The sequence below is a fragment of the Bombina bombina genome, chromosome 3 (assembly GCF_027579735.1).
Source record: "Bombina bombina isolate aBomBom1 chromosome 3, aBomBom1.pri, whole genome shotgun sequence".
NCBI lineage: Eukaryota > Metazoa > Chordata > Amphibia > Anura > Bombinatoridae > Bombina > Bombina bombina.
In genome coordinates this window covers 827,037,922-827,053,151 of record NC_069501.1, presented here as the reverse complement: position 1 = coordinate 827,053,151, position 15,230 = coordinate 827,037,922, and the positions used below count along the sequence as shown (strand labels likewise).

General features: G+C 38.8%; 1 protein-coding gene across 1 annotated transcript in view; it reads right to left on the bottom strand.

Annotated features, from left to right (window-relative positions):
* The window catches only part of COL4A1 (collagen type IV alpha 1 chain), a 364,281-nt gene that overhangs the window by 160,821 nt on the left and 188,230 nt on the right, over nucleotides 1–15,230 (bottom strand). The window contains exons 5-14 of the mRNA XM_053707784.1: nucleotides 13,161–13,205; nucleotides 13,011–13,073; nucleotides 12,869–12,922; nucleotides 11,226–11,252; nucleotides 3,126–3,200; nucleotides 2,955–3,017; nucleotides 1,825–1,860; nucleotides 1,644–1,685; nucleotides 933–1,013; nucleotides 298–342 (exon numbers count right to left, since the gene is read on the bottom strand). Of these exons, the coding sequence (XP_053563759.1) occupies nucleotides 298–342; nucleotides 933–1,013; nucleotides 1,644–1,685; nucleotides 1,825–1,860; nucleotides 2,955–3,017; nucleotides 3,126–3,200; nucleotides 11,226–11,252; nucleotides 12,869–12,922; nucleotides 13,011–13,073; nucleotides 13,161–13,205 (531 nt within the window). The remainder of the gene's footprint in view (nucleotides 1–297; nucleotides 343–932; nucleotides 1,014–1,643; nucleotides 1,686–1,824; nucleotides 1,861–2,954; nucleotides 3,018–3,125; nucleotides 3,201–11,225; nucleotides 11,253–12,868; nucleotides 12,923–13,010; nucleotides 13,074–13,160; nucleotides 13,206–15,230) is intronic.

Below are 15,230 nucleotides of genomic sequence, written 5' to 3'. Positions count from 1 at the left end.
TGTGTTTTCAGTAGGAGTGAAATGTTCTATGGGAGGCACAAAGAGCAACTTTACTTGTCTACCATAAGGCACACAATGTGAATAATAATGGACTCAACTTCTAGCTTTTAGGAGGTTTGTGTAGGGAGCTTTATTGTGTAATCAATACTTGTATTCAGCATAAAACTGCACTAGCAGAATAAAATACAATCCCACGTGAATAACATATATAAGTGACTTAAATATCACTGAGCAAAAACATATATTAATTCACTAATAAAATAAGTTACAAAAATATAACAAATACTTTAAACTTACAGGATTTCCATGTTCACCTTTTTCACCTTGAACACCCTTTTCTCCCTGGTGTATTAATAAGTATAAAGTAGAGGTTAGATACACAGACACAGCATTTATGTCAAAGATTACACTTAACTATGCTATTTAAATTATTTTTATTTTTTTCTCCTTTATTATCATTTAGAATACACGTTTTAGGACAATGCTTAATTTTCCTTGAAATAATAAAATATCTACAAATTTTGTGTATTCGCTTTAGTACATTCATTCCATAAATTGATCAGTAAATAAATCTATATTTTTCAATAATTTGTTTTCATAATACAAACACATATTCTAAATGGTAAAAAAGATTAAAAGGGCTTTCAGATTTAATATATATAAAGCATTTAACAAAATATTAATAAATTATTAACACTTTTTATCTGCAACACAATTCACATTACCTTGTAAACTCAAAGAGTAAGAAGTGGGATTATTTTTATAACACAATAACTATCATACGCACTAAAAATATGAAAAACATTAAGAAAAAAAATAATTTTGTACAATGAAATTATTTTGATTTTATAATTTAAATCAGCCAGGTACAAAGTTGTCTCTATTTCCATGTAATGTTGTACTTAACATAAAAAAATGTTTAAGAATATTACCTTTTTATATATAGTGATAGGAGGGCCTGTATGTTCAGTGTCCCCTTTTGGACCAGGTCGACCAGGAGGTCCTGGATCACCCTATAAAGTACATTTTTACTGATGAAGTTCAGTCTTTAAATATAAAAACTTTTTTTAAAAAAAAGAAAATGCATTTATACAATGGAATGTATAATTTACTTAAATTAAAAGATGTTTGTGTGTGGGAACTTATAGTTACATTGATGTGGATTTCTTTGGTTTGGGGTATACTGTTCTCTATTTGTGCTTACGATTTAAAGCTCTCTGCACTAACAAGATTATCTATCAAGTCTTGTCAGTATTGTGAGGTAGAGAGGCACATTTTATCTTGAGTACTGTTTATCTAGCTATGCAGGGGCTCTCAAAGAATTTGCATGATTTCACTCCCTGCCAGCAAGATTTCAATAATCAGGACCAATGTCTTTGTCTTCGTGATTCACTGTTTATTATATGTATAAATCTGCTTTCCTGCAAAAGTGTTTAAGTCTCAGGTCATGTTTAAAAAACAATAAAGTCTTTTTTTTTCCCCTCTGTTTCATCTAAAAGAGACATTACAAAATATTTTACAGAGCTTCTGTCTTTTCACATAAATGTTTTTAATTTTATTTGAAGCAATGTAAAATATAGAAGATTTTTTTTCCCTAACCATGAAATAAGATGTAATTGTCTAACCTACAGATAATTAGTTACCTTTTCTCCCCGTGGTCCATGGAAGCTTATGCCCATTGGGCCCTAGTATAGTTGAACAACAAAAATACAGAAAAATACATAATTACTGAGTTTTTATTCGTATAAGCAAATAATAGCATCTTTATTAACAAATGAGTGTTACCCCAGCAATAATTAATATTCCTATTTACAGGGCTCATACCATTGGTCCTGGTGGTCCTGGTGGGCCTGGGGAACCCTAAAGAAAAAGAATTACAGTATGGATTAAGATTATTTTGAATTTTTCTCTCTATCCCTCCATCTCTCCTTCCCTATCTCTTCTACTTCCATCTTTCTCCCTCCTTCTCTCTTACTCACCTCTCTCTCTCCCTCCCTCCATCACTTTTCTATTCTTCCTTTCTCTTCTTCTCCCTTCCTTTCTACCATACTTTTTCAGCCTACCTCCCTCTCTCTTCCCCACCTTTCTTTCTTCCACCCTTCTATTTTCTCTCTCCCTGACACTCGTTCTATTTCTTTCTGTCTCCCCCTCCCTCTCTACCCCCCTTCCATTCCTCTTTCCCTCTTTCCCTTTTAACTCCTCCCCATCTCTCTCTTACCCCACCTCTCTTTTATCACTCTCTTTCCCTCCTCCTCCCTCTATCTCCTTTCATCTCCCTTTCCCTCATTCCCTCACTCTCTCTTTATTATGCTACATCTCTTTTTCTTTCTCTTACCTCCCGCCATCTCTTTCCCTACCTACCCTTCTATCTGCTTTTCTTCCATGTCTTTCTCTATGTCTTTTCCTCTCTCTCCTTACCTCTCTGTCTTTCAACCTCTATCAGCTACTATTACCATTAAATATTCATCTACGCAGATGTATACTCTGTACCATCTCATCCTGTAGGATGTAAAGACAACTCTAAATAAGGATATCTACATCAGCAATGTAGTAACTTGATTGGCTTCACGTGTCCTCTAGAATCACATACAATGCCCTAATTTGCATCATACCCCAAAATATGTATGTGTGTGTGTATAAATTATATTATACTTCTTCAATTCCCTGCTTAATACCGCCAGGCCAACACATCTTCATAACTTCCTATTGTCATGCTGGCTTATATTTATTTACCATAACGTGCCCCCATCTTCTCTGGTAAACCCATTTTAACAACTGGACAGTAAGGGACTAATATCAGCGTACTCTCTTGTATCAGAATAAACAGCATTAGCTTCAAAATTATGTGGTATTTTATAATACTTATTTACAACTCGTTGAATATAATAACACAAGGAATATATTGCACCACTTTAAAAATACTTTTATATAGGTAAAGACCAAAAGATACTTACCATAGGACCCATTGGTCCTGGTGGTCCTATCGGGCCTGAAACCCCTTTTAAACCTGGAACACCCTGTGTACAGGTAAACAAATGTGTTATTAATATTTTTTAGTGGTAAAGCTCAGCACTCAAACAATAGGTCCATAGGTACAGCAAAATCTCAAAATGATGGGCACTTACCGGTATTCCAGGACTTCCAGGAAAACCTTTTTCCCCTTTCATCATGAGTGATCCAAGGATTTGACCTGGTTCACCCTGTAATGCAAAGTAATTTTAACCACAAGAATAACCAATATGTTTAGTTAATAGATATCTCACACTGCTGCAATAAATACATATAATAAATAAATGCAATGCTGCATAAAATGGCAAATTTACAATGAACAAATAAATGCTATACAGATAAATGTTATTTAAAAAAATTATGTGAAAATGATGCATAAACATAAATTGCTAACTTCCTTTATAAAGAGATATAGGGCTAGATTACGAGTGGCACTCTAACTGTTGTGCACAAGCTAAAAGGGGTATATTGTGACTCTTAGCACATGCCGGAAGTAGCGTACGTTTTACGAGTTGAAAGTAAACACATTTGCTTGCGGGCAATTCAATTTAATGCGCCTCTGGATAGCGCAACTTCAGAGCTCTGGGGAAAAAATAAAAAATTGCATAATAAAGTTATAAGAGCTAAAAGGTATGTGGTCTCAGGTGTTAGCGGAAAAAAAAGGACTTCAAAAGGCTTTAATATAGAGATAATGAACCAAAAAGAAAAAAACGGAGTCCAGGCTAAGAAAAATATAAAACGTTGCATTTATTCCATAGCGTTAAAAAAGACAGTCCACTATGCACAGAAGAGCCTCTGGCTGGCAATCTTATGCGTTTTGGCTGTCCAGCTTTGAGTACGGCACACAGCCGAAATGTGTAAGCTTGCCAGGCAGAGGCTCTTCTTTGCATTTTGGACTGTCTTTTTTAACACTATGGAATAAATGCTACATTTTATATTTTTATTAGCCTGGACTCCGTTTTCCTTTCTGGTTCTGGTTTTTCCTCTTACAACTCATGTCTGATAGTGAGGCTCGAGACACTCACGGGAACGCAGAGTGACAAAATAGCGGGTCATGTGAACGGGAGGTGTGACTGCTGGAAGAAAGTTTGGAATTCTTTCCCCTCACCTCACCCCTTACGGCACACGGATTGCATGGGGTTTTAGAGGTGTCCTCACGGAGGCGTGAAAGAGGGTGCAGATCGACCCACGGGATTCACCCAACTACTCCCTATGAAGGCCAGGTAGGAAGTGATATATTCACCTATGGTGGCAGACCTGAATATTTGGCTGATCAGTGTAGATGCAGTAACAAGTTTTCACTGAATCCTAAACCTGGCAGTGGGAGCGTTTAAGTGCTTTGAGGTGGTAACTTACACTAGTTCTTTTTACTGCTTCTTGTACACCCATGTTCCCATAGGGACGAGTTAAGTGAGCACAGACTGAAACTGTTTTTATATATATATATATATATATATATGTATATATATATATATATATATATATATATATACACGGATTCGCCAGGCACGGTGTTTCTGGGGAAGAGACACTATATATTTTTATTTTTTGGTACTGACTTTAACATAGAGTGCATTCACATTGGTGCCCTTTGCAGGCCAGTAGCTAAAAACATGAAAAAACATAATTTATGCTTACCTGATAAATTCCTTTCTTCTGTTGTGTGATCAGTCCACGGGTCATCATTACTTCTGGGATATAACTCCTCCCCAACAGGAAATGCAAGAGGATTCACCCAGCAGAGCTGCATATAGCTCCTCCCCTCTACGTCAGTCCCAGTCATTCGACCAAGAATCAACGAGAAAGGAGTAACCAAGGGTGAAGTGGTGACTGGAGTATAATTTAAAAGATATTTACCTGCCTTAAAACAGGGCGGGCCGTGGACTGATCACACAACAGAAGAAAGGAATTTATCAGGTAAGCATAAATTATGTTTTCTTCTGTTATGTGTGATCAGTCCACGGGTCATCATTACTTCTGGGATACCAATACCAAAGCAAAAGTACACGGATGACGGGAGGGATAGGCAGGCTCATTATACAGAAGGAACCACTGCCTGAAGAACCTTTCTCCCAAAAATAGCCTCCGAAGAAGCAAAAGTGTCAAATTTGTAAAATTTGGAAAAAGTATGAAGCGAAGACCAAGTTGCAGCCTTGCAAATCTGTTCAACAGAGGCCTCATTCTTAAAGGCCCAAGTGGAAGCCACAGCTCTAGTGGAGTGAGCTGTAATTCTTTCAGGAGGCTGCTGTCCAGCAGTCTCATAGGCTAAACGTATTATGCTACGAAGCCAAAAAGAGAGAGAGGTAGCAGAAGCTTTTTGACCTCTCCTCTGTCCAGAGTAAACGACAAACAAGGAAGAAGTTTGGCGAAAATCTTTAGTTGCCTGCAAGTAGAACTTGAGGGCACGAACTACATCCAGATTGTGTAAAAGACGTTCCTTCTTTGAAGAAGGATTTGGACACAAGGATGGGACAACAATCTCTTGATTGATGTTCCTGTTAGTGACTACCTTAGGTAAGAACCCAGGTTTAGTACGCAGAACTACCTTGTCTGAGTGAAAAATCAGATAAGGGGAATCACAATGTAAGGCTGATAACTCAGAGACTCTTCGAGCCGAGGAAATAGCCATTAAAAACAGAACTTTCCAAGATAACATTTTTATATCAATGGAATGAAGGGGTTCAAACGGAACACCCTGTAAAACGTTAAGAACTAAGTTTAAACTCCATGGTGGAGCAACAGCTTTAAACACAGGCTTGATCCTAGCTAAAGCCTGACAAAAGGACTGGACGTCTGGATTTTCTGACAGACGTCTGTGTAACAAGATGGACAGAGCTGAAATCTGTCCCTTTAATGAACTAGCTGATAAACCCTTTTCTAAACCTTCTTGTAGAAAAGACAATATCCTAGCGATCCTAACCTTACTCCAGGAGTAACCTTTGGATTCGCACCAGTATAGGTATTTCCGCCATATTTTATGGTAAATCCTTCTGGTAACAGGCTTCCTAGCCTGAATCAAGGTATCAATAACCGACTCAGAAAAACCACGTTTTGATAAAATCAAGCGTTCAATTTCCAAGCAGTCAGCTTCAGAGAAGTTAGATTTTGATGTTTGAATGGACCCTGTATCAGAAGGTCCTGTCTTAGAGGTAGAGACCAAGGCGGACAGGATGACATGTCCACTAGATCTGCATACCAAGTCCTGCGTGGCCAAGCAGGTGCTATTAGAATTACTGATGCTCTCTCCTGTTTGATTTTGGCAATCAATCGAGGAAGCAGCGGGAAGGGTGGAAACACATAAGCCATCCTGAAGTTCCAAGGTGCTGTCAAAGCATCTATCAGAACTGCTCCTGGATCCCTGGATCTGGACCCGTAGCGAGGAAGTTTGGCGTTCTGGCGAGACGCCATGAGATCTATCTCTGGTTTGCCCCAACGTCGAAGTATTTGGGCAAAGACCTCCGGATGAAGTTCCCACTCCCCCGGATGAAAAGTCTGGCGACTCAAGAAATCCGCCTCCCAGTTCTCCACTCCCGGGATGTGGATTGCTGACAGGTGGCAAGAGTGAGACTCTGCCCAGCGAATTATCTTTGATACTTCCATCATTGCTAGGGAGCTTCTTGTCCCTCCCTGATGGTTGATGTAAGCTACAGTCGTGATGTTGTCCGACTGAAACCTGATGAACCCCCGAGTTGTTAACTGGGGCCAAGCCAGAAGGGCATTGAGAACTGCTCTCAATTCCAGAATGTTTATTGGTAGGAGACTCTCCTCCTGATTCCATAGTCCCTGAGCCCTCAGAGAATTCCAGACAGCGCCCCAACCTAGTAGGCTGGCGTCTGTTGTTACAATTGTCCAGTCTGGCCTGCTGAATGGCATCCCCCTGGACAGGTGTGGCCGATAAAGCCACCATAGAAGAGAATTTCTGGTCTCTTGATTCAGATTCAGAGTAGGGGACAAATCTGAGTAATCCCCATTCCACTGACTTAGCATGCATAATTGCAGCGGTCTGAGGTGTAGGCGTGCAAAAGGTACTATGTCCATTGCCGCTACCATTAAGCCGATCACCTCCATGCATTGAGCTACTGACGGGTGTTGAATGGAATGAAGGACGCGGCATGCATTTTGAAGTTTTGTTAACCTGTCTTCTGTCAGGTAAATCTTCATTTCTACAGAATCTATAAGAGTCCCCAAGAATGGAACTCTTGTGAGAGGAAAGAGAGAACTCTTCTTTTCGTTCACTTTCCATCCATGCGACCTTAGAAATGCCAGAACTAACTCTGTATGAGACTTGGCAGTTTGAAAGCTTGAAGCTTGTATTAGAATGTCGTCTAGGTACGGAGCTACCGAAATCCCTCGCGGTCTTAGTACCGCTAGAAGGGCACCCAGAACCTTTGTGAAGATTCTTGGAGCCGTAGCCAATCCGAATGGAAGAGCTACAAACTGGTAGTGCCTGTCTAAGAAGGCAAACCTTAGATACCGGTGATGATCTTTGTGGATCGGTATGTGAAGGTAAGCATCCTTTAAATCACACTGTGGTCATGTACTGACCCTCTTGGATCATGGGTAAGATTGTCCGAATAGTTTCCATTTTGAACGATGGAACTCTTAGGAATTTGTTTAGAGTCTTTAAATCTAAGATTGGCCTGAAAGTTCCCTCTTTTTTGGGAACCACAAACAGGTTTGAGTAGAACCCTTGTCCTTGTTCCGACCACGGAACCGGATGGATCACTCCCATTGTTAACAGATCTTGTACGCAGCGTAGAAACGCTTCTTTCTTTATCTGGTTTGTTGACAACCTTGACAGATGAAATCTCCCTCTTGGGGGAGATAATTTGAAGTCTAGAAGGTATCCCTGAGATATGATCTCTAGTGCCCAGGGATCCTGAACATCTCTTGCCCAGGCCTGGGCGAAGAGAGAGAGTCTGCCCCCTACTAGATCCGGTCCCGGATCGGGGGCTCTCGGTTCATGCTGTCTTTGGGGCAGCAGCAGGTTTCCTGGCCTGCTTGCTTTTGTTCCAGGACTGGTTAGGCTTCCAGCCTTGCCTGTAACGAGCAACAGCTCCTTCCTGTTTTGGTGCAGTGGAGGTTGATGCTGCTCCTGTCTTGAAATTCCGAAAGGGACGAAAATTAGACTGTCTAGCCTTAGCTTTGGCCTTGTCTTGAGGTAGGGCGTGGCCCTTACCTCCCGTAATGTCAGCGATAATTTCTTTCAAACCGGGCCCGAATAAGGACTGCCCCTTGAAAGGTATATTAAGTAATTTGGACTTAGAAGTAACATCAGCTGACCAGGATTTTAGCCACAGTGCCCTGCGTGCCTGTATGGCGAATCCTGAGTTCTTAGCCGTAAGTTTGGTTAAATGTACTACGGCCTCCGAAATGAAAGAATTAGCTAGTTTAAGGACTCTAAGCCTGTCCGTAATGTCGTCTAGCGTAGAGGAACTAAGGTTCTCTTCAAGCGACTCAATCCAAAATGCTGCCGCAGCCGTAATCGGCGCGATACATGCAAGGGGTTGTAATATAAAACCTTGTTGAACAAACATTTTCTTAAGGTAACCCTCTAATTTTTTATCCATTGGATCTGAGAAAGCACAGCTATCCTCCACCGGGATAGTGGTACGCTTAGCTAAAGTAGAAACTGCTCCCTCCACCTTGGGGACCGTTTGCCATAAGTCCCGAGTGGTGGCGTCTATTGGAAACATCTTTCTAAATATTGGAGGGGGTGAGAACGGCACACCGGGTCTATCCCACTCCTTAGTAACAATTTCAGTTAGTCTCTTAGGTATAGGAAAAACGTCAGTACTCGCCGGTACCGCAAAGTATTTATCCAACCTACACAGTTTCTCTGGTATTGCAACGGTGTTACAATCGTTGAGAGCTGCTAAGACCTCCCCTAGTAGTACACGGAGGTTCTCCAATTTAAATTTAAAATTTGAAATATCTGAGTCCAATCTGTTTGGATCAGAACCGTCACCCACAGAATGAAGCTCTCCGTCCTCATGCTCTGCGAGCTGTGACGCAGTATCAGACATGGCCCTAGCATTGTCAGCGCACTCTGTTCTCACCCCAGAGTGATCACGCTTGCCTCTTAGTTCTGGTAATTTAGACAAAACTTCAGTCATAACAGTAGCCATATCTTGTAATGTTATCTGTAATGGCCGCCCAGATGTACTAGGCGCCAAAATATCACGCACCTCCCGGGCGGGAGATGCAGGTACTGTCGCGTGAGGCGAGTTAGTCGGCATAACTCTCCCCTCGCTGTTTGGTGAAATTTGTTCACATTGTACAGATTGACTTTTATTTAAAGTAGCATCAATACAGTTAGTACATAAATTTCTATTGGGCTCCACCTTGGCATTGGAACAAATGACACAGATATCTTCCTCTGAGTCAGACATGTTTAACACACTAGCAAAAAAACTTACAACTTGGTTATAATCTTTTTTAGCAAAAAAACGCACTGTGCCTCAAAGAGGTACTAACGATTAAATGACAGTTGAAATAATGAACTGAAAAACAGTTATAGCATCAAACTTTAAAACAACACAACTTTTAGCAAAGGTTTGTTCCCATTAGTAAAAAACAACACTAATTAAATTTGTACATAAGAAAACAAAACAACGTTTTTTATTCACAGTCACTATAAGAATTCTCACAGCTCTGCTGAGAGAATTTACCTCCCTTCAAAGAAGTTTGAAGACCCCTGAGATCTGTCAGAGATGAACCGGATCATGTAGGAAATATAAAAGTAGCTGACTGGAATTTTTTGATGCGTAGCAAAGAGCGCCAAAAACGGCCCCTCCCTCTCCCACACAGCAGTGAAGAGAAACGAAACTGTCACAATTAAAGCAAAAAACTGCCAAGTGGAAAATAATGCCCAAATATTTATTCACACAGTACCTCAGCAATGTAAACGATTCTACATTCCAGCAAAAACGTTTAACATGAGAATAGTTATTAAAAGGATTAGTGACCTTTAACACAGTAGTTCCGGTGAAATACCATCCCCAGAATACTGAAGTGTATACATACATGTCATTTTAACGGTATGGCAGGCTTTTCTCATCAATTCCATTCAGAAAATAAAAACTGCCACATACCTCAATGCAGATTCATCTGCCCGCTGTCCCCTGATCTGAAGCCTTTACCTCCCTCAGATGGTCGAGAACAGCAATATGATCTTAACGACTCCGGTTAAAATCATAGTAAAAAATCTCTGTCAGATTCTTCCTCAAACTCTGCCAGAGAAGTAATAACACGCTCCGGTGCTATTTTAAAATAACAAACTTTTGATTGAAGTCATAAAAACTAAGTATAATCACCATAGTCCTCTCACACATCCTATCTAGTCGTTGGGTGCAAGAGAATGACTGGGACTGACGTAGAGGGGAGGAGCTATATGCAGCTCTGCTGGGTGAATCCTCTTGCATTTCCTGTTGGGGAGGAGTTATATCCCAGAAGTAATGATGACCCGTGGACTGATCACACATAACAGAAGAAATCATATTTATGCAATATTCATATTTAATAAAGTGTTTAACTGTGTTTCTACTGTAAACATTCCAATGTTCTTCACATAAGGGAATATGTTCTGAGTATTTCTAAATATATATATATGTATATATATATATATATATATATATATATATATATATATATATATATGTATATATATATATATGTATATATATATATATATATAGAGAGAGAGAGAGAGAGAGAGAGAGGGAGAGAGAGAGAGAGAGAGAGAGAGAGAGAGATTGCACCAAAATACCATATGTATTTATGATAAAATAAAACATATTTTGCTATGTGAAGAACACTGGAATGTGAAATATTAATATTTAATTTCAGGTTAGCGCACTTGAGAAAATGCAGTTGGATTTGCGCGCGAGTAAGGGTGTTAGGTTTTTTACTAATTTTCACGCTCCATTGAAGTCTATGGGGGAAATGGTTAACTTAACCTTTTTTCCGCGCGTCGGGTTACCGTTTGTGCAAAAACTTTTAACATTCAACTTGTAATACCTGACGCTCGCAAAAAGCCTCCATCTAGTTAAAGCACGAGCGGGAGCGATAAATAGCGCTCCACTCGTAATCCAGCTAATAATTAAGAATTATCATGCACATGTCCCAAACATGCATCAAAACAACAATGACATATTATTGTAGAAAGTAACAGATAATGGCAACAACAACAAATAAACTACCAAAAATAACCTTACCTTTTGCCCAGGAATACCTGGTGGTCCCTAGATTAAAGATATAAAAAATATAATTAGAAGTGCAATTTTGAAACAGGTATTTTTGCCTATATGTATTTTACTATATATATTATAGTAATGTTTTGGGGTAGTTAACCCCTTCTTCAGACATCTGAAAAAGGAATGAACTATCCCGAAACAATACTACAATAAATTTGTCACAAATCCAGTGAGTTTCACCTCCCACATGGCTGTGCATATGTGTGACTTTTTAGGATTATATGCATTAGAAGGCTTGGTACATCAAGTAAGAAGTGTGAGTACCCTTTCCATATATATATATATATATATATATATCTCAATGTATAGTGTTAAAGTGACTGTGATTCTTTACTCTTAGTAATGCAATCTAGCATTAGATGCTCCTTACGGCCTGATGCATTAAAACTCTCTGCTCAGGTGAGATGATCTAAAATGATCTTCCAGCACTGCAAGGTCCCTAGTGAAATTCTAAAGGTAGATTTTTCTATACTTCTCCAAGGGACGTTTCCTGCATTGGTTTATGTGAAGGAGAGACAAGCCCAGTGCAATATAGCACTGCATGACATCACATTTCTTCTGCATTTACACTTTTGTGCTTTTGTATTTGATATTACTTTACACTTCAGATTAACTTTTATTACATTTAAACTTTGCACTTTCTATTTTGTATACAACAGTATTTAGGATTGTGATTTTACAAATTCTGATTATGCTTTCACAGTTTTTGTGTAACTTTACCAAATTAGGATCATACGTTATATATCAACAGGGATGCACTGAAAGTAAACTTAATGGTAATGTGGATGTTTTGGTGCTGGCTAGACTATGCAAGTCAAGGGAACTAAAGAGCGTAGATGAGGAGGAATTGGGTTACTCGTGTGAGTGGGCTAGGTGGTCTGGTATGATCTGGGAGGGAGTTCAGGGTGGTTAAGTATTTGCATCAGATGCAGCAGCAAATATGTCTTAACTGGCTTTTGAATCTAACTTGGCTTTTGAATCTAACAGGTGTAGCAATAAGAGTAGACTGATTTCTCTTAAGCATTCTCATATAATTTTAACTTCAATTATTGCTTTACCCTATCCCACTTACACACCTGTAGTTAGGTTTATATAACTGTAAGTTGCTTGCAGGTGCTGTGGTTACTGAGAGTGGGAGAAGATACTGGATGACATTTGTAAATGTTGACCTGTAGGCCTATATTCATCAATTTAGGCTGATAGACTATGTTAAAATGTCACATACATGTTAATATTTCATTCTTGGTGCTGACTGACAGGAAAATATATATTTCCTATGACAAGTTTAACTGAAACCTAGCAGAAAAGCAGAGACCACAAAATCAGAATAGTTCTATAGATCTGGGGCAACATAGAAATTTGTATTGCTACTGTTTTTCTTTGTAAGAAGTGCTTTGTTAGCAAAATATTGTTTATGCCTATTTGTATTATTAGATAAAATGTGATGTAAACTGGCTTTGGGGTCACTTGGGTATGTTATTAGACTAAATACTGATGCGATTCCAGTGTCTGAATTGATCCATTGCAAAATAAAATCAGACAAGAGTAAATAACATGTTGTTGTTTTTCATTATTGCTGAAATTGCTAAAATCACAGTACTTACTGGGTATCCAATAAGTCCAGGAAGTCCTGATGGTCCAAGCGGTCCTATTTCACCCTAGAAGTTCATTGCACAATACAATTTCAGGTAAGCATATACAGAGATTTTTAATAGCGGTACGTACTCATGTAGATGAAGTATCTACCTTTGTGCCATTGCATCCTGGAATTCCAGATGGGCCTGGGGGTCCATCTTGTCCTGGTATACCCTGACAAACAGTGTAGGATAATAGTTACAAACAATATTCTATTTCAGACCAACTGCGCACATTTTAATTTAGTTTTCTCATACATACCGGTAGACCTGGGTTCCCAGGAAATCCAGGAGTACCTGAAGGACCCTAAAATTATAGAAATGGAGAAGCTAAAGTTTCATCAATCCATAAATCCATCAAATTAGCATTTATAAGAAGAAACTACACTTACATAAAGAGTTTGAATTTTCTATTAGTCCACTACAAATATAAATTGTGTGGACTAGTTTTTTCTTTTTCTTTCCTGCTTTAGTAAAATTCAAACAATTACTACAGATTTTAAAAAATACTTAGTGCAATACTTGAAAAGCATGAGAATAAACTCCATATAGTGTAGTATTTAATTAGAATATTGATTCACAATAAAAAAGCTTTAAAAAATACTTTTTTGTACCCTTTAGGTACTCTACTCGAAAAATGTGCCCTCAAACAGTATGAGATATGATAACCGTATAAACAGAATCCATTTTCCACAGGCTGCTCTATAAGCTTGTTTTTTATTTACTGTCCCATTATTTATATATACACACACCCAAGTTAATGTTAACTTTAAAACTTTAAATGAAATTAAAACAATAGTGTGTCAATACTCGCCGCATTTCCGTAAGTCGGCTTGTACTGATACAAGGTAGCAATAGCATAATGATGTAAGGGGGCCTGGCCTTATGCGTTTCAAGGGTTATATACTTCCTTTGAGGGACAATTTACTATTGGCTGAATTGGGCCAATTCACCCTGTTACTGCACTAGCCTTTAGGCTTGCCGGAAACAGGAGTTAAGAAGCAGCGGTCTATAGACCGCTGCTCCTTAACTCATACACCATCTCTGAGGCTGCGTACAGCAATCCGCCTGATCCTATACGATCGGGCTGATTGACCCCCCCTGCTAGCCGCCAATTGGCCGCGAATCCTCAGGGGGCAGTATTGCACAAGCAGTTCACTAGAACTGCTAGTGCAATGCTGAATATGGACAGTGTATGCTGTGCACATTTAGCGATGTCTGGTGGACATGATACACTACAGTGTATCATGTCTGCCAGACTTTAATTAATTGACCCCTTAAAGTTAAAACTCAACTAGAAGATGTGAATATACAAATACGTAGATTGAATTCCGTGGACAGAATGGGACTGAGCTTGAAACAGCATCCATTACTCCTTGCTATATATATTTCAATCTCATAAGCATATTCTATCCACCTAGGGTTTACCATACAAAAATAAATATGTGTACTAATTGTTTGAATTTATTTTTGTAGTGATGATGATTTAAAGCTATCTGGTCTGGTGAGATGATCTGAGAAATCTCTTCATCAGGTTTTTATTTTGGTACAATAAAAATGTTAACAATACTATTAAACGTTTCCTAAAATTAAATACAGTCCAATGAAGTGTTTGGAGATAGCACAATAACTAAAAATTAAGTTTTATATTGCTATTGATTTTAAAAAAGTATATTTAAACATATAAAGCAGTCCTATTGAATTAAATTAGCTGCCATCTTTTACTTTCTGTTTGACAGCTAAAGAAAATTCTCTTATATTTCATTATTTTCTTCCCACATACACATATATACATATATACAGTATATATGCATACATACATACACGCACATTATAGAGGTTTGCACCTTTTAAAAAAAAAAATATGTTAGTGGTCCATGGGATTCAAAATTGTGAGTTTAGTGGCCCTGAGGTCTGCAAGGTTGGCGACCCCTGCTCTATAGCGCAAAACTTGTAATCTAGGTGATAGTGAGGTTTAAGACAGAACAGACAGCTTTGGGTGGATGATTGTCAATAACATTGGTTGAGGAGGATCTGACAAGTTATGCGGTCATACCTAGAATAGTGGCCCAGGGTGGGGGCCCCCTTTTGATTCATAACAATTGTACTGCATTGTCTTAATTTTTATTTCATAGAGTTTTGGATTTGGAAGGAAGTTAGAAAGCTGGGGTTGAACCCAGTGGTCATTTCCCAATATTAATTTAGAATAGGGGAGGTAAATGAGGCTGCAGTGGTTGGCAAGAGTGCTTTTCAAATTCAAGTCTTGGGCAGATGCTGTACTAGCTACTTTACTTTACTTAAAGACGTATATCCTCCCTTTGCTGAAACATTA